The sequence below is a fragment of the Patagioenas fasciata genome, chromosome W, assembly GCF_037038585.1.
Source record: "Patagioenas fasciata isolate bPatFas1 chromosome W, bPatFas1.hap1, whole genome shotgun sequence".
NCBI classification, from domain to species: Eukaryota; Metazoa; Chordata; class Aves; order Columbiformes; family Columbidae; genus Patagioenas; species Patagioenas fasciata.
Genome location: NC_092559.1, coordinates 50186427 through 50213491, shown reverse-complemented (window position 1 = coordinate 50213491; position 27065 = coordinate 50186427). Strand labels below are relative to the sequence as shown.

At 39.7% G+C, this 27065-nt stretch overlaps 1 protein-coding gene across 1 annotated transcript in view; it reads right to left on the bottom strand.

Moving 5' to 3' along the window:
- Positions 1 to 23938, bottom strand: part of LOC136114642 (mesoderm induction early response protein 3-like) — a 30509-nt gene extending 6571 nt beyond the window's left edge. The window contains exons 1-10 of the mRNA XM_065860068.2: positions 23747 to 23938; positions 23068 to 23092; positions 19920 to 20068; positions 15386 to 15520; positions 13625 to 13745; positions 11518 to 11603; positions 11250 to 11322; positions 8203 to 8354; positions 7615 to 7696; positions 330 to 424 (exon numbers count right to left, since the gene is read on the bottom strand). Of these exons, the coding sequence (XP_065716140.1) occupies positions 330 to 424; positions 7615 to 7696; positions 8203 to 8354; positions 11250 to 11322; positions 11518 to 11603; positions 13625 to 13745; positions 15386 to 15520; positions 19920 to 20068; positions 23068 to 23092; positions 23747 to 23755 (927 nt within the window). The 5' untranslated portion in view covers positions 23756 to 23938. The remainder of the gene's footprint in view (positions 1 to 329; positions 425 to 7614; positions 7697 to 8202; positions 8355 to 11249; positions 11323 to 11517; positions 11604 to 13624; positions 13746 to 15385; positions 15521 to 19919; positions 20069 to 23067; positions 23093 to 23746) is intronic.
- Between the last annotated feature and the right edge of the window lie 3127 nt (positions 23939 to 27065).

Below are 27065 nucleotides of genomic sequence, written 5' to 3'. Positions count from 1 at the left end.
TAGAGATGCATTTTCCCCTCCCACAGCCATATTATGGAAATACTATATTTCTAGGAGAGGCAGACATTTAAACTAAATTATAATATAAATGCATAAATAGAAGTAATGTCAACATTAGTAGATTTCAGAGACAGTACACTGACTCATCTTGCAACACCTAGCTTTTCCAATGACATCGGAGGTAAAACTAGCACAAAAATGCCAAGCTGGTTTAAATAAGTTGGTTCTTATTTCACTCTCCTGCACAGCTTCTGAAAAATGCATTGCTTTTACAAGTTTTCAGCATCATATCACCTACCAATTCTTCCATTTAACAGTAAAATACTAACCTTATTTTTCTGTATGAGATGAAAGTCTTTTCCGTAAATCAGAAGTCCATGTTCGAAGCTTCTGCATTCTTCTTCTGTCCATGCTGTCATCTCTTCTAAACAATTGCAAAAGTAATATGATAAACTTATTTTCACTCACTAACCTTTTACAGGGAATAAAATATTTGTGTTGCTAATGCATGCACTCTAAAAACCAAATATTTCAGTTATTTAGACCCATGTTCTTTCCTCTACTGTACAGATATCCTACCTGAAATCTAACATTCTTGTTTATAAAGACTCATAAAAGAGTCTGATTTCTGAAATATTTTATCCTGGAGGGCAAAGGACATTTAAAAGACTTAATTTATTATTTCTTAAGAAGTTTGTCATCAAAAAACCACAAGATTTGATAATATCACTGAGGTATCAGTGATATTATTTTTCTGAATATTTCTTCTTGCAGATACAAAGAATAGTGGCTATTGGAAAAAAAAAAAGAGTGAAGGAACAATCTCTTCAAGATAAAATTGAATTCTAGCTTTATAAATTAAAACAAAAAAATCACTAAAAATAAGTTTTAAAACAAAGTAGCTCGAACTATTTGAGTAGGTCAGTTTTGTCTCAAGTATTGTTGCTTCTTGATTATGGATTTATGTCTATAGAGGAGGAATATTTCAGGTATCTTACATTCATAATGGTGATCTGTTCAGCTGTCCTTTAAAGCCAATTGGAAAAAAAAAAAAAGAACAAAAAACAACCAACAAACACATTTCAAAACATTTCTGGAAGCAGTCACTGAAACCAAGACCTTTCTGCTCCCAGATGAAGGTGATAACCATTCCACTACAAGGCCATTTTCTTTCTTTCTCTCTCTCTTTCTTACCCCATTAATTTTGCACTCCTTACTACAGAGTTCTCAAGTTTAAAATAGATCCCCATGTATAATCCCAGTGTTAAGAACTTCTCTTGAGAAGTGTGGATTTTTAACTCTCATCTTGAGAACAGCAGTGAACTTCAGTGGGTAGAGCAGATCATAGCACAATGGTTACAGGCATTAACATTATTATCAGCCTTTACCATTTTTAATGAGGGTATAAAGGTATAAATGCCATCTGACTTGGGGGGGGGGAAAGTACTAGACCTTAGGACAGAATTTGTGGCTCTGACCCACAAATGGGCAGAGGTATTTTTCAATCCCAAACCAAGAATCTAAATCTTAGAGAGGTGTAGGGCTAACAATACAGCCCTGTAACTGATACTTCCTTACTTAGCTCTACACAATCTCTTCTTGTATGAGAGCTTTCTGAAGCAGCACTCAGATATTCCTTATTGTTCCCTTCAGCTTTATCTTAAATACTTAACTTTCACAGCACCTAATTTGTAAACACTCAAATTCCCTTTGGATCCAGTTCTGAGTCTGGAATATACCAACTGTGAGGAATGGTGGTTCTTAGCACACGGTGTGAGTGTGGAAGGCTGAGGTGTTGCAAATTAATGTCTCAAAACTTGCTTGCTGAAATAATATGAATTATTGTCTCAAGGTCTGCTTGTTCTGAAGAACAAGACGGAAATGCTTACGTTGCTTGGTTGTTGGGCTTGCTGTAAATGCTTAAATACAGTGAGTTAAAGCAGAAAATGCATGATCACTGTGAATTGCTAAAATTCAAAGAATGCTTGAAGCAAGCTTGTGTAAGCTCAAGTGATATCAGCCACCAACATCTGGGACCAGGTCTGCAGTGTATTCAGGCAATGCCCATATCCTCGTTTTGTTAAAAACAAGATCAGTTCTCTTTTAGTGATTTTTCTTTCAGCTAAATTCTTCTAGGTGGCTGTACTTTTCTGAGTTTTAGCCTGCATATTTTTCCTCGGATGCTGTACTCAGTGCTGATAAGAAGACCAACAAAATGCTGAAGAATTTCATGTTTAGATTTATTACTACAGTAGCCAAGAAAGACTGATAAGTTTTCCCACGTTCCGTTGTGAGAGGGGCATGTTTGAAGGCGGGTGGATGGAACAGGTGACTTAAACTGACCAACTGAGTATACCATCCCATAATTGTCATACCCCCTATATAAGAGGGTGATCACAAGGGTCAAGCTCTCTTCGACCATGGCCAGCATCTAGAAAGGACCTTGTCTGTCTGCCTGTGATCTATAGGCCTCAGGCCCTGTAATCCCTGCAACCAGGTTCCGGTTTGCTGTGAAGTCCTGCCCATAACTGCCAGGGGCCTGGCCTGTACCAGCTGGAGCCACATCAGCTCTGCTGCTGCTGGAGTGATGCCAACTACACATCGAGCATTCAAGATTGGTTTTGTATACTTTGTATATATTCTCTACTTATTAGTAGCATTAGTAGAACCCTTTAAAGTCTTCCAACTTGAAGACTCTCTTCCTTCCTCCTTATCTTTCCTATCATCTTTCTGATCTAAAGGAAAGGGGTGGTGGGAGGTGAGGGGGTAACAGGGAGCATCTGCCACAGTTTATTGCCACCTTGCCTTGAACCGTGACAGATTTAACTACTAGCCCGTATGGGGAATAAGACCGTACAGAGAGAGAGAGAGAGAGTGTACGAGGATAAGAGAAACTGTGACAGGTTCTATTGGTGCCATGACTCGGAATTGCATGAGAAATCGTGACAGATTTTATTGTGCTGGAGCAGGGATGGGGTTTTGACTGAGATGGGCTATGAGCAGTATCTGACAATTAATGTAAACAGCTCACCGCGTAGCGTGAGAGAGCATCGGGCTTTGATGTGCACGGTCTGTGTTTGAATCCTCTGGTGGGAGGAAACTTTGGGAAACGATAGATCTGTGTACTTTACGGGTCATAAAGCAGACTGTGGTTTGAGTTTGGTTTTGATTTTAAAGAATGTTGTTACAAATCTATTTGGATTTAATAATGCCTTTTTTGGGGTTAATTCTTCTTGTTTACATTTCTGTGCAGAACATGACTTTTGGAAGTAGGAATAAAATCGTTATAATAGCTTTGGTCCTGGGTTGTGTATCACTGATTTATGTGATTTTTAGTTAAGTCAATTATGTATTTCTACTCCTTGTTATCATACTTCAGGAGTATGCATTTTTGAATTCTTCAGTGGAAGCAAAAGACGTGTGCCTTTTGTTTTCTCAGTTTCAGAAGTGAGATTTTAGGAGAGCTATTTAACTATTCTCTGCCTGTGTCATTAGAGCAAATTACAGATGCTTTTGGGAATTCTGAATATCCCTGGACCTTGAGCGAAGCTTGTTGGTATTATTGGGTCTCTGGAATGTGTGTCAGTCTTTGCTTGTGATAAAACTGTTTAGGAGGACTGTAGCGATTCTAACTTCTGTGGCAGGAGTTGCCACTTTTAAAGCTACAAACACTGCAGTCACTGAAACGCCTGTGACAGCTAGTGCACCCCCCTCGACAGACTCTGCAGCAACTCCAGTTCCTAACTTGAATACAGCAGCCACTACAACTGCAATATCAGTTTCTGCATCTACTCAGACCCCCGCAACATGTAATGTGGCCATTCAGACTTCAGCAGTATTGGATGCCCCAACAAAGAGGAAGCAAAAGAAAGCACGATTTGAATCCATTATGAAGGAAGATGAAGAGCAGGGACAAGAAGCAGAGGGTCCTTCTACAACAGAGCAGGGAGAGGTTGTTTCTGGAATAGAACAAGGTGATGATGAAGAAGAATCAGAGGAGGAAGAAGAGGGTCATTCTACAGCAAAGTAACCAGAGGGCCCTTCTACAGCTCCTACTACAGCCCTTTTTAAACTCCATCCACTGCTACCCCTGGATTCTATAAGAAAGCAACCAGTGAGTCCTTCTAAAACAAAGCAACCATCAAAGGATGAGCTAATAGAACCCTCCTTATCTCTGAAGGAACTGAGGACTGTGAAACAAGACTTTAGCCATCAGAAGGCGAGCCAATTGTCACTTGGCTCATTTGATGCCGGGACAATGGGGCTAATAGTTTGGACTTAGATGGCAGTGAAGCCAGTCAGTTGGGATCCCTGACCAGAGATGGTGGCATTGATAAGGCAATTACAAAGAAGAAACAAAGTCAAAGCCTCTAGAGGAGAATTTTGTCAGCAGTAAAAATCAGGTACCCTTTAAAAGATGATATCATATGCCACCCAATCAAATGGACTACTATGGAGAAAGATATTAGGTATCTGAGAGAACTGGCTGTGCGAGAGATAATTTACAGTGACCCACAGACAATTATAGATCCTGATAAAGTGCCATGTACCCGAGGTATAATGTGGAAGTTTGTGCAGAGCACACCACCATCTTATGCCCGCACTTGAGGATTACTCACCCTTTCAGAAGACGATCTATCAACTGTGGGCGAAATAGCAAACATGTTGTGGCAGTATGAAGACACTCTTTCTTCTCCCTTACAAGCCCGTGTCGCAGCTGTGGAGAAACTGTGTGACAAACTGTCCAAGAGGGAGGACAGATCCTACTCGTCACATACACGGGCCCGAGCCACAGCTATTAGGAGAATACACCCTTCTGTAGCACCAGCCTGAGAGAAATGTAACATGTCACGAGATGAATTATGGTTTCTTCTGCGTGACCAGGGAGAAGATATGAGTAATTGGCATGGAAAACCCACTGCTGACCTACAGGAACGAGTACATGAGTTGAAAAAGAAGCTCCCAAGAGAAAAGCTGCTCCAGTTTCCAGTGGGAGGCTTTCCAGCCAGGATAGGAGGGATTCTTGTGTCTCCCTACCAGAAACTGTGCAAAGCACCAATTAGTGGGGCCCTGCCTCCAGCCAGGTGGAGGAGAGGGACAATGACAACAGAGCTTATTGGACTGTGTGGATTCGGTGGCCTGGTACATCAGAACCACATGAGCATAAAGCCCTGGTAGACACTGGTGCTCAGTGTACAATGATGCCATCGAATCATAAAGGGTCAGTATCTGTCAGTATTGAAGGAGTGACTGGGGGATCCAAGGAACTGACTGTATTAGAGGCTGAAGTGAGCCTAACTGGAAAGGAGTGGGAAAGGCACACTGTTTTGACTGGTCCAGATGCTCCGTGCATCTTTGGTATAGACTACCTAAGGAGTGGGTATTTTAAAGACTCAAAAGGCTATCGATGGGCTTTTACTATAGCAGCTGTAGAGACTGAGAACATTAAACAGCTGTCTATTTTGCCTGGTCTTTCTGATGATCCTTCTGTTGTAGGACTGCTTAAGGTTGAAGAGCAACAGGTGCCGATTGCTATCACAACAGTGCACAGATGATAATATCGCACCAACGGAGATTCCCTGGTCCACATTCATAAACTGGTCCGACAGCTAGAGAGTCAAGGAGTGATCAGTAAAACTCGCTCACCTTTCAATAAACCTATTTGGCATGTGCCAAAGCCTAATGGAGAATGGAGACTGACTGTAGATTATCATGGCCTAAATGCTGTTACACCACCATTAAGTGCTGCCGTGCCGGACATGTTAGAACTGCAATTTGAACTGGAGTCAAAGGCAGCCAAGTGGTATGCCACAACTGACACTGCTAATGCATTTTTCTCTATTCCTTTAGCAGCAGAATGCAGGCCATAGTTTGCCTTTACCTAGAGGTGTATCCAGTATACCTGGAATCGACTGCCCCAGGGGTGGAAACACAGCCCTACTATCTACCATGGACTGAGCCAGACTGCACTGGAACAAGGTAAAGCTCCACAACACCTGCAATACATTGATGACATCATCGTATGGGGTGATACAGCAGCAGAAGTCTTCAAGAAAGGTGAGAGAATAATTCAAATTCTTTTGAAAGCTGGTTTTGCCATAAAGAGAGGTAAGATCAAGGGACCTGCCCAAGAGATTCAGTTTCTGGGAATTAAATGGCAAGATGGGCATCGCCAGATCCCGATAGTGGTGATTAACAAAATAACAGCTATGGCCCCACCAACTAGCAAAAAGGAAACACAAGCCTTCTTAGGTGTTGTGGACTTCCGGAAAATGCATATTCCAGATTACAGCCAGATTGTGCGCCCCCCTTATCAAGTGACTCAAAAGAAATGTGACTTTCAATGGGGCTCTGAGCAGTGACAAGTCTTTGAACAAATTAAACAAGAGATTGTACATGCAGTAGCTCTTGGACCAACCTTCCAACTTGAGATTTAAGTCTCTCTTCCTTCCTCTTTATCTTCCCTATCATCTTTTCAATCTAAAAGAAAGGGGTGGTGGGAGGTGAGGGGGTAACAGGGAGCATCTGCCACATTTTGTTGCCGCCTTGCCTTAAACCATGACAGCCCACCACCAACTGCAGTAAAAGCCTCATCACCAAAGACCTTTTTTGGCCCCCCCACCAAGGACCTGACATCTTAGAGTGAGCCATCCATCACCAAGACCTGAGACCACTGGGACCAGAGACCTGTGAGCTGCTCGAACTACTGTGACCTGAGAGCTGGCCAATGGAAGACAGTCTTTGGATCCTTGGCTTATCTTGCTTCTTGCATATGTGCTTAATTTTCCTCCTAACTTTTTCCACTTCTTCTATCACTCTGTCCTCAGGCATAAAAATAAAATAGATTGTTCAGCAGCATCTCACCTCATTTGTATCTTAATCTCACTCTTGGGATCATTTCAAAACCTTCCCAAGCCTGAAATTGGACCAGGACCCCACACCAACTTATACCAGGGCTCATAATCCATTTCTGCTTTATGCAACACATGTTAAAATACAGCACAAAACCATCCTTGCTCAATTTTAAACTCTGATTTTTATTTAGGGGAGTAATAAAGTTAGGGACAAACAACAGAAGCTCGTTTTCCACTGTAAACTCAAGCAAATCTCTCTACCCTCTACCAAAGACCTACAGAACTGTATGGTAGAACCAGTTTGGGGTTGACATAGCACAATGTTAGTGCAGTAACGAAGAGAGTGGGGCTCACTTACATAGCCAGCTATGTTCTCCTGATTCTGGTATGTCATCAGATTATCATTGATCATGATCTCAAAAAAGTACTGTAATGCAGGTGAGAACTGCCTTATGGGAGCAAAATCATCACTCCTCCATCCTTCTCCTCAGTCTGTGCCATTCTTAAAACAGCAATGAAGAAAAGAAGGGAAGAAAAGATGTAAAAGCTGATCCTGCAAACTTCATACAAATTGCAAACTTTTCTAGCAGAAATTTCCATCTGGTCAACAATCAGATTATACCTAATCTGTGTTAAAGACATCATAGAAAGTGATATGCTTGTCAACCTGATTTTTACTCAAGGTTTTTCTATACAACTTTTTTTTAATTATTTTCCCCTCCAAACACACATGTCTTAAAAAACAAGCACTCTCTCTTACCCAGAGATGCCTTTCCATTTGAGTAGTATCTCTCAATTGCTGCTTCAACATTATGGCTACTTTTGAGAAGTTCATATAGCGCCTATAAAATAGAAGTCATCTTTACAAAGAGTTAATATTTGCAAATATCCAATCTAAACTTCTGAAACTAGCCTTTCAGTGAGCATATCTAGTGTAAAAAAAAGAGAGGATTTATCTTTATACAAGACGAAAATTTTAAAATAACAATCAAAAGCAAAACCATCCAAAAGTTGAGGCAAGGTTTAATTAAGCAAATGTAAAACATTATATGCAATTATTAGACAAGCTGGATTTGTCAACAGCATGGCCATCAGTGAACCTGCTTTAGCAGGTGGCTTGGACCAGATGATCTCCAGAGGTCCCTTCCAACCCCAACCCTTCTGTGATCACAGATCACACCACCACCAACATTCAAATGTTCATAATTTTAAACATGTGCTTAACATTACAAATAAGATCCTGACTCCAATAATATCTAATATTGAATATTGCTGCCTTTATAACACAAGGCACAGAAAGAGAACAAATATTCATTAAAAAGCAAATGAAAGAGAATCTAAAACATACTTGTTCATTGTCCCGTGTATGTAGCCCTTCAGGAATTCTGCCAATCATGTTTTCACTTCCTGTTCTTAAGGAGGTTTCAAAAAGGTATTCTTTAACTTCACTTTCTGAGATCACATCAGGTTTCCAAAGTAAATTATCTTCATTTTCATAGGCTGTTAAAACAGAAATCCATCAACACCAGATATGACATTTTTAAGGCTATAACATAAAAGGTTATTTCACAAAGACAAAGAATAGGAATACACAAGTAATCAAATGAAGCACCATCGTGCCACTTTTAAATTGCAGCTCACTTTTTCTCCCAAAAGCCTCAGTTAAGAGACGGATTACGCAGTGTGGTATGGCGAAGAGATTCAGGTTCCATGAGGATAAGGGACTGAACTCTTGAGACAGAGTCTTTACAGAGGAACAGCTTGTTGACAGTTAGATGATTCAAGTCAAATTACGCATATGTCTTCATCATCTTCATATAAACAAACTAGCAAAACCACTCAGTCTTATTCAGCTGTTTACAGCAAATAAGCTATAGTTTACAGTAAAAGTGCAGGATATTTCTTTAATATTTCGAATATTACATATATTAAAAAAAAAGAAGCAGCAGCTAACTGGTCATTTTTGCCTAAAATGTGCCAAAACTTACTTAACAGAATGGAAATCTAGGTCTCAATGTGGTAATTTCTTTTTCCATTCACTAACAACTGAATGCTGTTAACAACTTGTATGTTCCATATTTTACAAGCAATCAGGATGTATAGTCCTCCTTCATAGTATACTGAAATCACATATGTACCTCTTAAGTAGCTTATTCGAATGATAATGGAACAACAAGAGTTGGCCTGAACCTTTCTTTGTCTGTGCACACATTTAAATTCTAGATTAAAACATAAATCCTTTACTCTGATCAATAGATGTGATTAACATTACCCATAATGCTTCATGTACTCTCTTGGCAATACAAAATTAGAGTTATTAAACTCAAACACACACAATCATTATGGCAGTTACAGTAGAAGACTCAACTCTCTCATAAAACTGCAGGAAAGAATATTAAGCTAAGGTGAGGAATAAAATTACATCTCCTTTGAAAGTTCTGTTATGACTTAAGAACAGAGAAAGCTTTCAAACAGATGTGTTACAAGTGTAAGGTTTATAGAAGAGCAGAACTGTCTTCCAGCACAATTCCAATAGCTGGGACTAGATAGAAGAAATGTAAACCCATTTGCCATCACAAGCTCTTCGGAGATTACAGAAGAGGATTTCACAGAATCCTCCATGCATACAGCCAGGTCCAACCTCTCCAAGCACTGCTGACACTCAGCTTCAACCTCCATTATCAACCAAGACAATACAGTGCTTCTTGCTAGAGTCCATGCCTGATATTCTCAAGAGGAGCTCCTCAGTCTCTCCCATCTGGGAGCTACCTCTTTGCTCTTGGTCATGCCAGCGGACAATACTCTCACTGGTTCTTTCTAGCACCAGCTCAATCCAGAGAAAGTTGTCAGATTAACATCTTCCTGATCATTCTCTGGTTATTGGCCCTTCTCTAGTTCTCAGCCAAGGAAAAGTCAAGACATGTAAATAGTGAAAAGACTGTTCAGATAAATCTAGTTCTTACTCTTTCATTTCTTACAACCAGTAAGCATCATGCTTATCAGGCATATCAGGGATAAGAGGGTCATTAGGGGCAGTCAACATGGCTTCACCAAGGGGAAGTCGTGCTTGACCAAACTCATAACCTTTTATGAGGACATAGCAAGATGGATGGATGATGGCAGAGAGGCGGACGTGATCTACCTTGACTTAAGTAAGGCATTTGACACAGTCTCCCACAGCATCCTCACAGCTAAACTGAAGGAATGTGGTCTGGATGATCGGGTAGTGAGGTGGACTGCGAACTGGCTGAAGGGAAGAAGCCAGAGAGTCATGGTCAATGGGGCGGAATCTAGTTGGAGGCCTGCATATAGTGGAGTGATTCTGTGAATCTTAGGAAACAGGAAACTTCCCTAGGTCTCTTAAGCAACAAAAGAAACATTCACTTGCTAATGTTTCAGGTTCCATCCATACTATACATTCTTGTTCTCTGTTGCAAAGGATCATTCTTCAAAAAGCAGTTGCTAACAGTGAAATGACTCTAAATATATCAGTAGAATACTATTCCCATGAAATGTTACAGTTCAAACATTAGTAACTTAAAGAAAAAGCATAAAGCATTCAAGACCTGCCTGGACGCCTTCCTGTGCAACCTCATCTAGGTGTTCCTGCTCCGGCAGGGGGATTGGACTAGATGATCTTTCGAGGTCCCTTCCAATCCCTAACATTCTGTGATTCTGTGAAATTACTTTCAATATTTGCTTTTTGAAATCCACAGCTATATGTGCTATACTTTTCTCATAGTGAAAGTTTCTAAAGATACCAAATAAAACTCTAATAAGTTATTTTTTCTACTCTAGCACAATTGCAGCTTTTAACCTAAATTTACACAGAAATAATATCATACTTAAAACACTGGGGGGAGGTTAAAAGACAAGGTGTGTCAGGACCTACACATACTCATGCTACAAAAATTTAAGATATTTTATTGCTTTGTTTTTCATATGCATTTTATAATCCACACTGTTGTGCTTGCCAAAAAAAACAAGTAAATACCGTTTTGAATATCTTCAATGTAAACTCTTACATGCTCATAGCTCAGTTATGGTACTCTGATATCGTTTGTCCATCTCAACCACGACACTCTGATGAAAATATTTCCTTCTTGACCCACAGTTTGTTGCCTCCTAATATTACTAGATACTTCAGAATTAACACTGTAACCCACCCTCCTATGCCTTCTTGAAAAACTCCTCTCAAAGTTGTAGAATCACACTTCTGAGATATAATTATGCTGTTGTGTTACTTCACTTGACTAGGTTTTGTTTGTTTGGGTTTTAAGGCCTCTGAGACTTTAACTAAGCCATTAAATTAATCTTATAAATTTAAATAACATTTTCCCATTAACCGCTATGTATAAACATAAGATAAAAAGTAAAACAGCCAGATGAACTTACCCTTTTCATTATCACTGTATCTGCCAAGGTAAGGTGGAATTTCAGCTTGATACTGTGAACCAATCATTATCTCCTGAAGATGTAACAAAAATCACAAGAGAAAGGTATTAATATTTTGTGCATGGAAGCATTACAAATTCCATTAACATGTCATTTCACAGAGAATTCCAGAATAAAGGTACTATTTTAGATATGTACTGTAAATCTGAATGTATTTTTCTTAATAGTAAAGTTTTTCTTAACTTTTTTTTAAAGATATAGTTATTACCTTTCTCAAATCTTCAGATGAATTACCATTGTCTGCCTCTACATCTTCACCATCTGATTCCTTATCTCCATCACACATAGTGTTTGCTTCAGACACAAAGAAGTTTGGTTTTAGTTACAAATAATTTTCAGTTCAAACACAAAACTACAAGATATTCTTCACTTTTGGAAGGAGCCCCTGCTTTTATTCTGGGTGACACTCAGCATGAGTATGTTGATTTACATTTCTATCAAACTAGCATGAAGTCAGAAATCACTGGTACTTGTATACTGCAGAACTGAAACATTTATCACTGCAACTGAGAAAATTTACTATATTTCTAACAGTCAAAACGAACTGAGGTCATTTTTCTTCAGTAAAGGCTTATACCTTATAGAAAAGGTATGAGAAAAAAAAAAAAAAAAAACAACACACAAACAGAAAACTTCCAGGGCTATGACTTAGCCCCAGGTTAATCACAAAGAAATTAAACTTTAAGGCAAGCCTTTATTACCTACTAAAGCCTTTCATCAGAAGTTTTAATGGACATTTAAAACATTCCTTTAAACCAGGCTGCCTCAAAATGAGATATAGTAGATCTACACAGAATAAGCAAAAGACAGCAAAAGACTGCTTATTCCTCTCTAATTTTTTTTTTTCTTAGGAAGAAAACCAGCAGAGTACTCAAAATAATTCAAACACAGTACTCCACAAAATAACTCATATTTTAGAATCTGTAATGCTGTGATACTGGGTTCTGAAGTAATTCTATTTTTTATTTTATCCCTGGCAGAATGGAAACCACAGGTCTGATAAGATTAAAGCTATTTCATATTCTCAGTTTTCAGTAAAACATGCTCATAATTAGGGTTCCAATTTTAGCTTCATCACAACTAAACAGAATCGTGAACATCAGAGACAATATTCAAGACTGTATGGACTGAGGCTCCTCTTCTGTAGTCATTACTACAATCACCAGTCTCTCTTTCTGCTGTTAGAAGTAGCAGGCAAGAAGCTAACATGAAACAACAGGCCTGGATAATAATATGCAATTATTTTTTCCAATTAATCCAAATTTAATAAAATAGCCTATGTTAGACACGTTTATCTTAAAATTGAACATTATCTTAAAGAAATGGACAGGGATCAGAAAAAAAAAATGAAACTGTCAACAGCACAGAAAACTGACATTTCCCTCCTCAAAATGATGGATACTCAATTTTTAAGTGACCGATCAAAAGTGCTAATAGAGAAAAAGCAATATTCTGACAGAAAAGTACATTATAATTTTTAATATTTTTGTATCTCTCTCTCAATACAAATGTCTTACATTACATAATCAGCAGCATGCAAAGGGCTACAACTGCTGATGATCAAGAAAGTACATCCCCTTTAGCATCCTCCTTGTCTAGACAGATTAAATCCCCCAGAAACATTTCAAGATACTTGCCAAATTAAAATTGATAAAAATCCTCCATATTGCCTATTGTAGTTCATTTGTTCATTGGTGTACCAGAACTGGAGCAATGAGTAATATCTTATCCACGTTGGATAACTGAACCACCGGTTCTCAGATCTTTCCTATAATAGCTCCATGGGCAGTGAAATTTTGGTGGTCATGGGTTCATAGGCCCCATTCCATATAAAACCACTTTGGCTCATGAAGTCCTACGGAAAACTGTTGAATGTATGAAGGGAAATAATCACAAAGAAACCTCCTTCCAGTTCACATCCACAGGCTGAATGGAGAAGTCACTGTCTTAAAAGCAGCAGCAAAAATTTTAATAGAGAAATACTAATTTAAAAGAATGTTTACATATTAATGCCATTCACTAACATATTGAAAATGACAAAGATTGTTCCACAACACATTTACTATTAATTATGAAAAGATACTGTATTTGCAGTAAAATTCATGGTACTTGTCCTTTGAGCTCAGTACTAAATATCGGTCTTTTAGAAAATCAATTATACCAAAGACAACATTCATGTACAACATCCTGCAAAGCACTGTGTTTCTCAATTCCTGGTAAAGTCAGCACTACTCTGCAATTTTGATATTTTAAACTAGGAAGCTATATATAGTGCTAAGACTTTTTGAGTACTATTATAAAATTAGGTTTCCTACATCTTAATGGCCGAGGAAAGAAGTCTGTAGCCTCATGCGAAGTAACTGATGGTGTCAAGTCATCAGCAGAGGACTGTGTTTCTTCATCATCACCCGACAAGAGGTCTTTAGCTATTTCCTCCTGTATCATTAAAATAAAAAAATAAAAGCTCAGACTAACTATTAAGTATAGACTAGTGAGCATTTAGATTCAGCAAATTATAAGTCCCATTAAAATGAATTATTTTATCGTAAGTAATTTTAGCAGACCATCATCTCGATTAAAAAGCTAGTTTGCTCCTCCTAAATCTCAGAACAAATAAAACCATTCATTTCACAGTTGAATACAGGGGTTTATTTCTTCCATGTCTTCTGTTAAAATAAATGCACAAGTATTAACCTCTGCAAGCATCAAATATCAGATCAAATATCCAACTGCTTCCAATAAAAAAATGCCAGTGGAAATCTTTAGAATTCTGTCATTCTTCACATCACAGATATACTAAAGCTTTAACAGACTGCCACCCCTTAAACTCTGGGGATTAAAAAAAAAAAAAAAAAAAAAAAAAAAAACAAAAAACCACAACACACACAAACCTACCCACACACACAAAAAAAAAAAAAAAAAAAAAATCACAAACATAAAAAACCCAAACCAAAACACTAACGAAAAAACCACACCATAACAAAAACCAAGCCACCACAACAGTCAGGCACTTTTTTGTAGACTTTTGCTGAGAAGACTTACAGATACTATTATAATATAGACAGATATAATACAGATAATATTATCTTCCCAAATCACACACACAAAAAAAAAAAAAAAAAAAGAGGGGGAGGGGAGAGATACCTCCTCCACTAGCAGACCTGTTTGAACCCCTCTGTACAGAGATTAAGGATGGAAAGAACTGTATTTAGACAACGTTTCTGTAGCCTTAACACAATCATGACTCCTAATAAGAATCAGATGTGTAGAGCCATCATTACACTCTGCTTTCTGTGGAGTTTATAATTTCATCATACTTACAGAATGTAAAAAAAGGGACACGTATTTACTACCTACAGATTTTATAATACAAACTAATAGCTGCATATGCCTTATAGCCAAAAATCAGATTAAATTTTCAGAATTCAAAGTTAGCCTGCAAAGCACAAAAACTGAAGTTTCATTTTTTTTATCTTCAACAATGCAACATATAGTGACTGCATATAAAACAATCTCTCCATCACCCCTCGAAGTTGAGACCTTTCCAAATTATATGCATTCAAAATGAACATTCCAAAGCATTCAAGAGTACTTTTTAAAGTTATCCACAAAGGTTTGATACACAATATGTATGTTGGAAGCCAGAATTATTATTTCTGGACATTGCATACATTAAATTAAAATACAGATCTTTTCAGAAAAATCCCACTTCTCTATTTAAAATTCTTTGGATGTGTTTTAGAAGAACCATTAACTTACTCATTTGTAGTAATATAGGTCACTAAAGTTGCTATGCATGTGTAAGTGTGATAATTATAATTAGATTCAGATCCTCAATATCCTTGGAAAAAGAATTAATTCAGAGTAGAATCACAAAATCATAAAATCATTTAGGATGGAAAAGACCTTTAATATCAACACTGCCAAGTCCACCACAAGTACAGTAACTCTTAACTGTATATTCAAATTGACGAAGATATGTATTTTGTAACATCAAGAGATAGTGAAATATAATTTAAGGTCACCTGAATTTCTGCTTTCAAACCGTAATACAGGGGAAAATAGTTCTGACTTACTTTATCTAGAGTCATATCTGGAAGTTCATCTGCAAGTTCACTTGGAGAGCTATCTGCACTGGAACTGGCCATAACTGGAATCGCAGGGTCATAGCCATAGAATGCCAGTAAATCTTCCAATGGCATGTTTCCTTCCTAATACAAGATTTACAAACATTTCAACATATTGCCAAATACTTGTAAACAGTTCAGACCTAAAAGGATAAGACATATTTTGAAAGGCAAAAGTAAAAAACAAAAAAAACTTAACTGAAAGCAGCAATCTTGATTAAATATCTAAAATATTTTCAAGCACAGGACTGAAATAATTCATAACCACGTCTCTTGGCATATAATGAAGTCCCATCAAGGTACTGAAGAAAATCATTTACTGGATGAAACTAAAGAGTAATCATTACAAATTTGCTCCCTATCCGATTCATACTGTAGAAAACAATATGCCTATATTTCTTCAAGACAGAAGATATATTAGAAACACTAACAATCCCCCTACAAGAAAGAAACACAGAAAAACTTGAAGACTTTAGTCCCATGTAGTTACAGCTGCAAGCGTGCAAAATATCACAAAAGTAAACCAATATAGCAACTTTTTATCCTTTCTTTCTATCTTCCACACAATATATTTTATGACTACAGGGAGTCTCGATCAGTGTGATATTGTTGCCGGTGCGCTGTCACAATAGCATTTGGCACCTGCTGTTCTTTAACCTGCAGCATCTCCACCACAGATGGATCCTCTGAGAGCAGGCAAGCTAGACAGCTGGTTAACGTTCTCCATACTCAAGGCCAAAAGCCCACCAGTAGCCTTTCGGGTCCTTGAAGTACCCTCTCCTGAGGTAGTCTATGCCAAGAATATATGGAGCCTCCAGACCTCTCACAATAGGATGCTTTTGCCACTCATTCCCAGTTAGGCTTACCTGAGCCTCCAACACAGTTCTTGGGATCCTCCTGTCAATACAGATGTATTCTGCCCCTTTGTAATCTCATGGTATTAGAGTACATGGTGCACCAGTGTCCACCACAGCTTTATACTCCTGTGTGGCTGATGTGCCAGGTCATCAAACCCACACAGTCAAATAAGCTTGGTTGCCCCTTTCCTCCATCTGGACAAAGTAGTGCTCTTCTTCCTGGTCAGAGTCTTCATTACTTTATTTTTGTAACTGCAAACCGCAAGTCCCTTCATCAGGGTCAAAAGTACTATCAGTCCTTCTACTCTGCCCAACAGACACTGGAGCAGTAATTCTCCTGGATGGATGCTTTTTGGCTGTTGTCTTTTTCTTGCAGTTCCTGTACCCAAGATTCAAGTCTCCAGGTATGTTCACTATCTCACTTCATGTCCTCCCCCGGTCACGCTTTGGGAATTGCAAGTTCTTCCTTGAAGGGATACCTGTCCTTCACACTTGACAGGAGTCACTGCTAAAGACTAAAAACTCCTGCCCTTTTCCGATCCCTTTGTCAATGGTCTTATCCCTAGCAAGGGATCCCAGCTGCTGTGCTTCCTTACTCTCTAATTCCTGACTATTGGCCCCAATATCCCAGCATCAGAGTAACCAGCTGAGCATTTGCTCACCTGTTTGATGGCTGAAATCTTTCTGCATATCTTGCAGCTCACTTCAGAATAGGGATCTGGTGGTTTCTATCTCATTTATGATATCAGTCCCTCCTGTTCTTGTGGCTACTCTGCTGCAGAACAGGCTGCCTCTTCTGATTTTCTCTCCTGCTCCCTCTTAGGAGAAGCTTCTTCATCCCTTACTAAATGAGTTCACTTCCATTTCCGATTTTTCTTTTTAGTTAGAGGTGACTGATACAGTTGAATGCCGGGTCTCTGGTTTAGCCACAGTATCTGTTGGTATGTTTTCAGACTCAGAGACCCTCTCTTCTCCTTAAGGGTGCTGAATAGTTTTGAGCAGTGTATGGTAGGTGCAGGCCAGGTCTCAGCACAGTGCAATAAATTGTACCTCTTTGGAATAGCCACGACATTTTTTTTTTTCTCCAAACATTCTATCACTTCATCACGATTCCACATTTGTTCAGGAGTGAAGTTCCAGACCACTGGAGATGAGAAGCTTTCTAGATACCTGCCCATATTCTCCCCATATGCCTTACCACACTGCTGCAGGGCCTGGGTCATATTTCTAAGCTTGTTAACCTTAGAAAAAACAAAACATTTCTAATACCAGTAGAAGCATTCTGACTACTCAAGATTGTTCAAGATACCAAAGAGGAGTTGTAACAAGTGAGAAAACATCACAGAAGATGGTGATGAAGGTGCCATTCTGTATTTCCTCCACAAAAACACCTCTCAGAGGAAGAAGTATAATTGTTAATTGTCTCCATGCAATGGTACCCAAAGTACAGTAATGGCTTCAGTACAGAACCCAAATACCAGATTAAGCTCAAGCCCAGTGTTTTAATAATAAATCTCCCAGGCAAAACATCACTAAGCACTACAAAGCACAGCAAACTGTAGAAGCCAAAACCAGCCTTTAAGATTTACAGCAAAAAAAGGAGCAGGGCACAGATCAGATAAACTAATATCAAGAACAGATGAATCAATATAACGACCGGCAACTGTTAACAGATATAAATTCCTTCTAATATGTTCTGGTCAAATTGTTATTATCTCAAACCCTTTGTGCCTTGCATTGGGTGCCAAAAAGGACTGTCAAGGCTTAATCCTGGCCTACAACTAAACACCACACAATCACTCGCTCAGTCCTCCCCCCCCAAGTGGGATAGGTGGGAGAATCAGAAGGGTAAAAGTGAAAAAGAAACTTGTGGGTTAAGATAAAAACAGTTTAATAATTAGAAAGAAATAATTTTTAAAACTGTAAGGAAGAGAGAAAAAAAAAATAAAAAACAGAGGAAGTAAAACCCAAAAAATACAAGCGATGCAAATGAAAACAATTGCTCACCAACAACCAATCCCCAACCAGTCCTGAAGCAGCAGGGCACTGTGAGGAGCAGAGAAGGCCTTGATGCTGTATAAGCACTGCTCACCAGTAACTAAAACAGTGTGTTATCAACACTATATTTTCAGCACAAATCCAAAGCATAGCCCCACGTACAAGCTACTATGAAGAAATTTAACTCTATCCCAACCGAAACTGGTGAAGAAGGTAATAGGAGAAAGACAGCTAATGATATAGAAGCCAAAAATCAAGAAAGGCTTGGTTTATAACTTGTTTTTTCCAACAGCTTTTGATCAAATTATTTTACTAAATATCATCATACTTGTATCCTAACACAATTAATAAAACAAACTGTCAAGTTTTTTTTAGTTATCTGATTCAAGTAATCAAATTACAAATATTTTTCCAATATTTATATCTTTAAAAGTTATATTACCATTAAAGATTTCTTGTTAAACTTGTACACTGATTAAAATACTTGTTTTCTTTAGTCTTAGTCCTGCAAAGACTTTTCACAATAGGTAAATGCAAACTCATGTCCAAGTCTTTCCAGGATTGGGGCATAAAGTAAATAAAGTGTTTAAGATGAGTGGTTCTCCATTTTAACCACCAGGCTTGGCAAGCTGCTTCAGTATTATTACTGCAAGTTCATAATCAGCAAAAATGTAATTGTAAAGACAGGAACAAAAACAAAACAAAACAAAAACAACAAAAATCAAACAAAAAAAACCCCACAAAAACACAACAACACACCTGCAAAAAACCCAACAAACAGGAGTATAAACACTGTCAACTCTACATTTATAAAATTTGGTTTTACATGGACTACAAAAACACAGTCTTATATTTAATGCTAAAAACTACACTTTCCTGGAACTCTGTTGACCAAAATCTGCAGTTATGCTGAGTGATCTAAGTGGGTCACTGAATGATAATGCAAGCAGCACCAGTTTGTGGATGTTCAGCATTCAGCAGGTGTTTAAAATGGGTGATGCACTGCCACAGATGAAGAAGAGGTATAAATAGAAAAACCATGTAATTAGAGTGTAAAAAGGAACAGGAAAAGTCAAAGAGCACGCTGATCATTTTGTACACCCACCAAATGCCAAACTGATTAAACCGAGACATAGAACTACAATTTATGTAGCAAATGAATGTGATCCATCATGTCTAAACCAGGACTGTGTTTCCAGATTGGAAAAACAAAATCTGACCAACATAATGAAACACAGCTAGCTGTCACTTAATAGTATGCAAAAATGTATAATTTCAACTTATTTCCATCTTATAAAACTTAGAAGTGATAAGTGATATTGGATGACAGGACTCTAAAACCTGCTTCACTAATTTATTTTTCCAAAGTGAAAGGTTTATTAAATGAAAAAGAAGAATCTGAACTTATCACTAATATATTTGAGAACCTAAGTTCAGCTTTTTTGTGAGGAAGCACTGCTATATCCTAACCAAACCTGGGGAGTTTTTTTTTTTTTTTAAACAAACTGCAAAAGCATTTTGCAGGAAACCGCATTATACAACACAAACTGAAGAACAGGCTGAGTGTTCTTTTCATTAAAAAAGGTACAAGATATATGGACATTTAGGAGAAAGCAAGTCACTCTTACCTTTTCTAAATCTTCAATTTCAGAGCTGAAATTTTTGCTTTCTTCCATCATTTCCTCCTCTTCTTCAAGAGTTCGCTCATCATCATAATCATGCACCAGCATTTCAGTAGAAGGGTCAAAGTCATGATCCTCAGACGATAAAGAGCCAACTATCAAAAAACCCTAATTTGAGTCTCTTTTTTCTCTCTCTACCAACATATGAAATTACATCACAGAAAAAAATAAAGTTGCATGAATTTTCACATACAGGATCAGAACTCTTAATGGAATAACTGGAACAAATTCCTAACTACCTAACAAACTGAGCTATTTCAGCTGGTCTTCCCTTTTCATACTTGTAAGTAACAGGTGCAGTTTTCCCTCTTGCAATACAAAGTACTTTGGAGAAGTATCTAAACTACTGAAACAAAGTTTCAGAAAGTACAATCCCAAATTAATACTTTACTGAATAAAAAAAAAAATGTTCAAAACATCACTGAAATTATCAAGGTATAAAGTCCACATCACAATACCTCAGATGCAGCAAGACACTGATTTATAGACTCTGATTCTATTTATATGATTTACATGGTAACTATTCACTAGTAACCTGCTAACTTTGGTTGTGAATCGGCTTCCTACTAACAGCAAAATAAGCAGCAAAACTTGCTTCAGATTAGTTTAGCCTCACAGATCTTTTATTAAAACTAATTCTTAGCACTCAGTCTAAAATGGAAGAACACAGCAGAGTTTAAAGAAATAGAGGAAAATATACCAGAAATAACAAAACGCTTCTAATGGATCACATGAATTAACAAGTCATTGTGACAGCTCTGTGGTCTAACACTTTTTCATTACTCAAAAGGATACTCACAAGTCATCAAAAAGTACTGTTAGAAAGGTCATCATTATATTCAACAAGTTTGAAAGATGCAAGTATTCTGCACTACAAAGTCAGTGTTTATCACAGTTTAACCTGAGCTAACAATTCAAACCATGATAGCTGCTTGCTCAATCCCCATTCCTCCACCCCAAAATAGGGGAGAATTGAAAGGGAAGGGAGAAACTCATAGATTGAGATAAACACAATTTAATAAAATAACAAATTAATACTAATATACTTATATATATATATATATATATAAATAGAAAATAGAATATAAAAGATACTCAATGCAATTCCTCACGAACTCAGTCCACACCGAGCAGCCAGTCCCAGGAAGAGACCATCCTGGTCCCAAACAGCTGATCCCGGGGAAGAGAGAAAAAGGCAGAAAGGCCCAGAGGCCTCTGCAAAATGACAGAATGGCAAAAGGCCAAACTAAAGGAAACTCCTGAATGGAAATCAACCAAAATGGAGCAGAACTGGAACAGGTCTCTGCCTCCCCAACCAGAAAAACCCAACTCTCCTTAAATATGATGCTAATGACATGCAATACTCTTATTGATCACTCTGAATATCAGCCAAGGCCTGCCCCATCTATGCCCCCCTTCCTAGCTGCCTCACACCTATGGGAAGAGAGCTCAGGAAGACCTTGGCTCCCAGACAACAACTAAGATAACTGTAAGCTCTTACACTCTCTTTGTTCCAACTCAAAGACACTGGAAAGTTACTTGAAGAAAAACATTAACTCTGTCCCGGGGTGTTATCTTCTTGTTCTCAAACTAAATCAAAACAACAACCATGCTAGCTGTGAAAAGGAAGTTTCTAACTGCATGAGGAAAATTAACTCGCTTTCAGTCAAACCAGCACAGTCTTCTACAATGAAAATTATTGAAGAACAAAACAACTTTGTATATCAATGTTCACTTTCTTAAGGCTTTCAGGATGGACAAAAGAAACAGGTTAGGATATTTCTCTTTCACTTTTGGTTTCCCCTTCTAGTTCTTACATACTAGTGCCCTGTTGCTGCTTGTAAGCCAAGAATTGCAAAGATTTATTAAAAGTTATTTCCACATAAGAACTTCTTTGGAGGTTTTGAAGGAAACAGCCACAAATTTTCAGTGCTTTTCTTCAAAAAAATAAAGTACTATCTCTCTGCCCTGCTGCTAGCCTTCAAGTAGACAGTTGTATATACTAACACTTCTGAGTCTTAAACCATCTAATTAGTATTTCAGCAATTATGCTAAGTGTTCATTCCTTATATGCAAGTAATTAAAGTAAACTTCACTCGTTTAGCTCACTTAAAGCAATACTGTGAAAGTTCATAACATCACACCATAGGGAAACATTCAGGCCAAAAATGCTTTTTATTAACATGCTATTCATATTATGGTCTCATAGAACTCTCAGTATAGCTGATAATACTACTCCAATTATGACATTATGTGTTGAATTTTTCTACTGTTGGCCATCACATCCTGGTCCTACAGTTTTTAAAGGACTGTCAGCTGGCTTGATGCAATATATATATTTTTATATATATACACATATGCTCAGGATTACTGCTTCTAATCACTGTTATAATTCATTTTATGTTTGAGTAACTCAAGTGGAACTTCTATTCTACTCACAAACTTTAGATATAAGTCCCACTTCTTTAGTAGTTCTGAACACTTAATATCTCATTTAAAATATTTAAAACCATTTTCAAATACTACAAGCTCAATTTATTTAATAAAAGTAATTTAAAAAAAAATTAAAAACAGCCAATGCTGAAAGCAGTTACACAGAAGCAAATGCACTCCCCAAATACTTCTTGACCAGTAGCCCTGCTGATGTTAAATATGCTTACTTGTGTAAAGTACTCCAAAGAACCTTAACAGCAGTTAAAGCTTTAACAATTACATATCATTATTATTTTAAACGTTTTCTGATATTATCAATAAGTCAAAAATTCACACAAGCCTGCAGTTATCAGAAACAAGAGAAGCGGTCTCTCTCCAGGCTACATGGCTTTACTGAGATGCGGACTTAAAAGTGCTACAAAACTTCGTTTGCATTTTGGGTTCCGAGCAGCCAATTACTAACTGCGACCAGAGTTAAGGGAAGAACTCCACAGTGCATATCTCCTTCTCTTAAAAATCAGGCAGGCAGTTAGTTACGCGAACATGAAGCGTTAGGGAAGCTACTAGGCAACACGAGGTAACTTTAGGAAGAAGCAAGAAGGAGAGAGCGATGTGCGGGCAGTAGGCTAGGTGCCGGGGCAGGAGGTGGGCGAGGACGAACCTGGGCTCGAACTCCCAACGGAAGCCTGCGGGGAGAGAGTGAGACGCGGGTTCACTCCAGTCACACAGCAAGTAGGGGGTCTCCATTTCACGTCCCATCTCCTCCACCTCCGGAGCTGCCCCCTTACTCCGCCATCCTCCCCCCACTTTCCGCCGCTCCGCGCTCCTCACTGGCCTCACCCCCGGCCCCCACCCTGCTCGCCCCACCATCCCATTCACCCTCTCCCATCCCTCCTTCCCTCACTCGCTCTGCCGCTCTTCTTTTCTCCTCCCTGGAAGAAGCCCCCCCGCCAGGAGCCGCGCCTGGCCCAGCGCTCCCACTCCCTCCAGCCCCAACAGGACATGACAGGGGTAGGCAGCAGCAGAGGGTGCCGGACAAGCCGCCTCTTCCCCGCTCCCAGCCCAGGGCTCGCTCCTCCTCCTTCCCGCCGGGCGTTTCTCCATCGCCCGGGGCACGGTTGCGGCGGCGGCGGCCGCGCCCCACTCCGCGCCCGGCCGCAGCTTGTCGGCCGCCCGCGGACCGCAAAGCCGGCACCCGCCGTGCGGCCTAGCCGCGCAGGCTCCCACTGCCCCGGTGCTGCCGGCCACCCCACGCCACCTCAGAAACACCTTACGGCGATGGTGAGGCCCCGCGGGGAACCAGCCGAACCCCAACGCCCCAGCCCGCCTTCCTCGCTCACCTCCGCCATATTGGGACGATCGGGCTGAGCAACAGCGCTGCGCCGAGTGCCCGGATGGGGCCGCTAAGCCAATGGCAGCCGGCGAGCTCCAGCCGGAGTCGGCCAGGGAGGGAGGAGCCGACAGGACCGGGCCGGGACAGAGGAGGTAGTATCGGGACTCCGCCTCCAATGGCGCCGCGGTTTCCCGCCTGGTCCTGCCCCACCCGGCGACGGCCGCTCGGGGAAACCTCGATCAGCAGAGGTTGCCCGTCCTTGGGCGAGGAGAACTGGAGTCGCTGGGGCCCTCGCCGTGCTGCCCCGGGGGCCCTAAGGCTGGCTGGAGCCCAGATAACCTGGACACCCCCTGTCTTCGGTGCCATGCCACGCCCTGCCCGTCTGAATCAGCTTGACTGTGACTGCCGAGACTTGCAGTCCTGTTCCGGGGCTGGGAATACTGTGCAGAAATGTTACCCCAATACCGAGTGGTACCCGGTTGTGTGACCTGCACTTCACTCCGTATTGAGCCCCTTCCTAGATGCTGATGTAGAGGAGGGCCAGCAGTTATGCTAACACCTTACATCCTAAGTGTCTAAAGCAGGAAACAAAATGTCAAAGCCTTTGTGAGAAATGCAGTTGTGATTCATGCTAAGATGTTTAATGTTTACAGATATAACCAAATGAGGCAAGGGCTCTGAACCTGGAAAAAGGAAAAGGTGGTTAAGTTCTATGTAAAAAGTTATGAAACTTGTTTATGAAGTTATATTGATAGAGGGAACTAACATTTTAAGGGTTAACCAACCACATAATAAGGGCCTACTAACAAACTAACACTTTAAGCCACATAATGAATATCTAGTTCAGAGCTGTATGTAACCAATTGTGTTAAGAAAAAAACAGAACCTCACTGAATGCCAAGATAACAAGTTTTACAGCACCAGCTGTAACCTTGAGGAGACAAGATAGCCAAGATTTACAGCAAAAAGGGGGCACCGGTCTGATTTCGGTCGACTTGGCAGCTTGGGTTCCAGCCAATTCATCATAATGAGCCAAAGGTAAAAAGTTCACTGTGACGAAGCTGAAGGAGCCTTCATCCAAAGACCCTCAAAGACCTCTCCTCAAAATCACCAAGTGACACTGCGCAGGCGCAACAGGGGAGGGTCAAGGAGGAGACTATGGAAATTATTATCTGAGACTCATTTTAATAAGAAGCGGGAAAAGGTTATTAATATGTATAGGCGTTCCTGGGGTTATTATGAATATGTAATACCTTACTGTATTTAAGCACACTTCTTATTGTTAAAAGATGTGCGTGTTGGGCAGAGCGAAGCCCCCGCGCACCCAGCGCTGTTTTACTTATGCTCTAATGAACACATTTTTAAGGAATACAAGGAATTGGATTAAACATTGTTTATCCATAGAAATAGCGTAAGTTATTTATTTCACCTTCAAACCTTACTGTTATTGATTGTCTGCTGAGGGTTAAACAGAGAAAGTGAAATTTACTTTGCAGTGGATATTGTATCTAAAAGTTGAGGCATTTTATGTATAAAGTAATATCTATTCAATTTTTTTAGTGGTATTTTTTATCCTGGTACATAGGAAGTGGGAATATGGCCATTTTTAGTTTGATTCCAGGCTATAAAGATTCATGCTTTTAATTTTGGAATTACATGTTTCTGCTTCTAGCCAAAATGCTGTCTGCCATACTTGCTATATTGAAATTGATCTGCTGGAGGGGTGGTGTGTGTCACAGTGACACTCAGTTGCAGTAGTGTCCCAGACTGTGTCCCATCCTGAGAATTCAGGAGGCTAAAGGCTGTATCCTGAAGTAAATAGTTTATTTGGATGCATCCTAAATTGGGTTTGCAGACAGTGCAGAGATCCCAAGCTAGTTTAGGTACTTAAGTAACAGAGCTCTATACTATTTAATTTATTCTGCTGTTGCTCTGAGAAAGAGTAAATTAACCTGCGCCACATCCCGCACTGCTGAGAAACTTTGCAGAAACACATGTTTTAGGAAAGACTCTTATGAGTCGGTCCGAAGAACAATATTTGCCTCAACATCACCATCAGGAACTTGGAGAGACACCAAGAAATAATGGCCTGAGAGAAAGAACTGCATTGTACAGAGACTCTCTGACCTGGGACTACAGGTAACAATAGCTGCTGTCCAGAAGATGGATTTCACCTGCTGCCTCAGCCAAACTTGCCCCACCTCCTCCCTGTTACTAAGGCAAACAAAGAGGAGCATGCACAGAGGCTCGCAGAGGGTCTTGAGGTCACCCAGCACACAAGTAAGAGACCCCCAAACACAAGACGGTGCAGGCGCAGACAAGTTTTGACAAGCAAAGCAGGGACTTTTGGGGCCTGCACAGTGTAAGTCTGGATTGCGAAACGAAGGCAGAGATTCGCCTCAATCCATGGGAGAGAGGAGGGGTGAAGTGCTGTTGCTTAGCATAAAAGATGGTTCCTAACCAAACATCAGAGAGATCTCCCCACCAAAGGATCACAGATCATGACAGAGGACCGGCAGGACGCTGTTTGGGATCTGGGACCATAGGGATGCCTTTGGACCCGTGGTGGTAGCTATAATTCTCTTTCCTCCCTTTTTTTTTCTTTCCTTTTTCTCCACTTTCTCTATCATGTGCCACTTTATGGGTAAAATAATAAAGTTACACTGTTTGATTGAATGATAACCCCTTGGCATTTTGGTCACCTTAATTTTGCGCTTCGAGATCAAGATAAACGAACCATCATGAGTCCAACAAATGGACTGTGACAATGTCACAGTCACAAGCAGCTCCAGCAGTACCTCATCCTCTAATCCCTGATCCATCTTTGCCTTTTTCTGAAGTTGTATATGCAGATTAGGGAGTTATCAGGTGTTGGAACGATAAAGGACTCAGCACTCCGATTCAATGTGAATCACGCCAAAGCCATTTATTACAGACACATGTCTCCTTATATACGCAACTATTCTCTAATCACGAATCCACGCTCCAAGCATGGATTCGCTAAATGAGTATCATGGGCAGTCCACACGCTGGAGCCCCACCGATGATAGGTCCGACGACTCACGCCATGCTGAGGCCCTGTTAATGAAGAAACGCCCCTCTTTCTCACAGCAGATTCTGTTCTCCGCTTCTCGAAGTGGCCTTGAGATTCCTTTGGGCCTGACTAATTCAACAACATATCTCCTTCTAACGAAACCCCTTCACAATTCCCCCTTTTTGTTCTTGAACTAGTCAGGCCCCTTAAACAGCATGCTGAATCGTCTTTGAAATACACTGCAACATAGGACACGTGATTAACAGCATAATTACAATTACATAGAATGTAG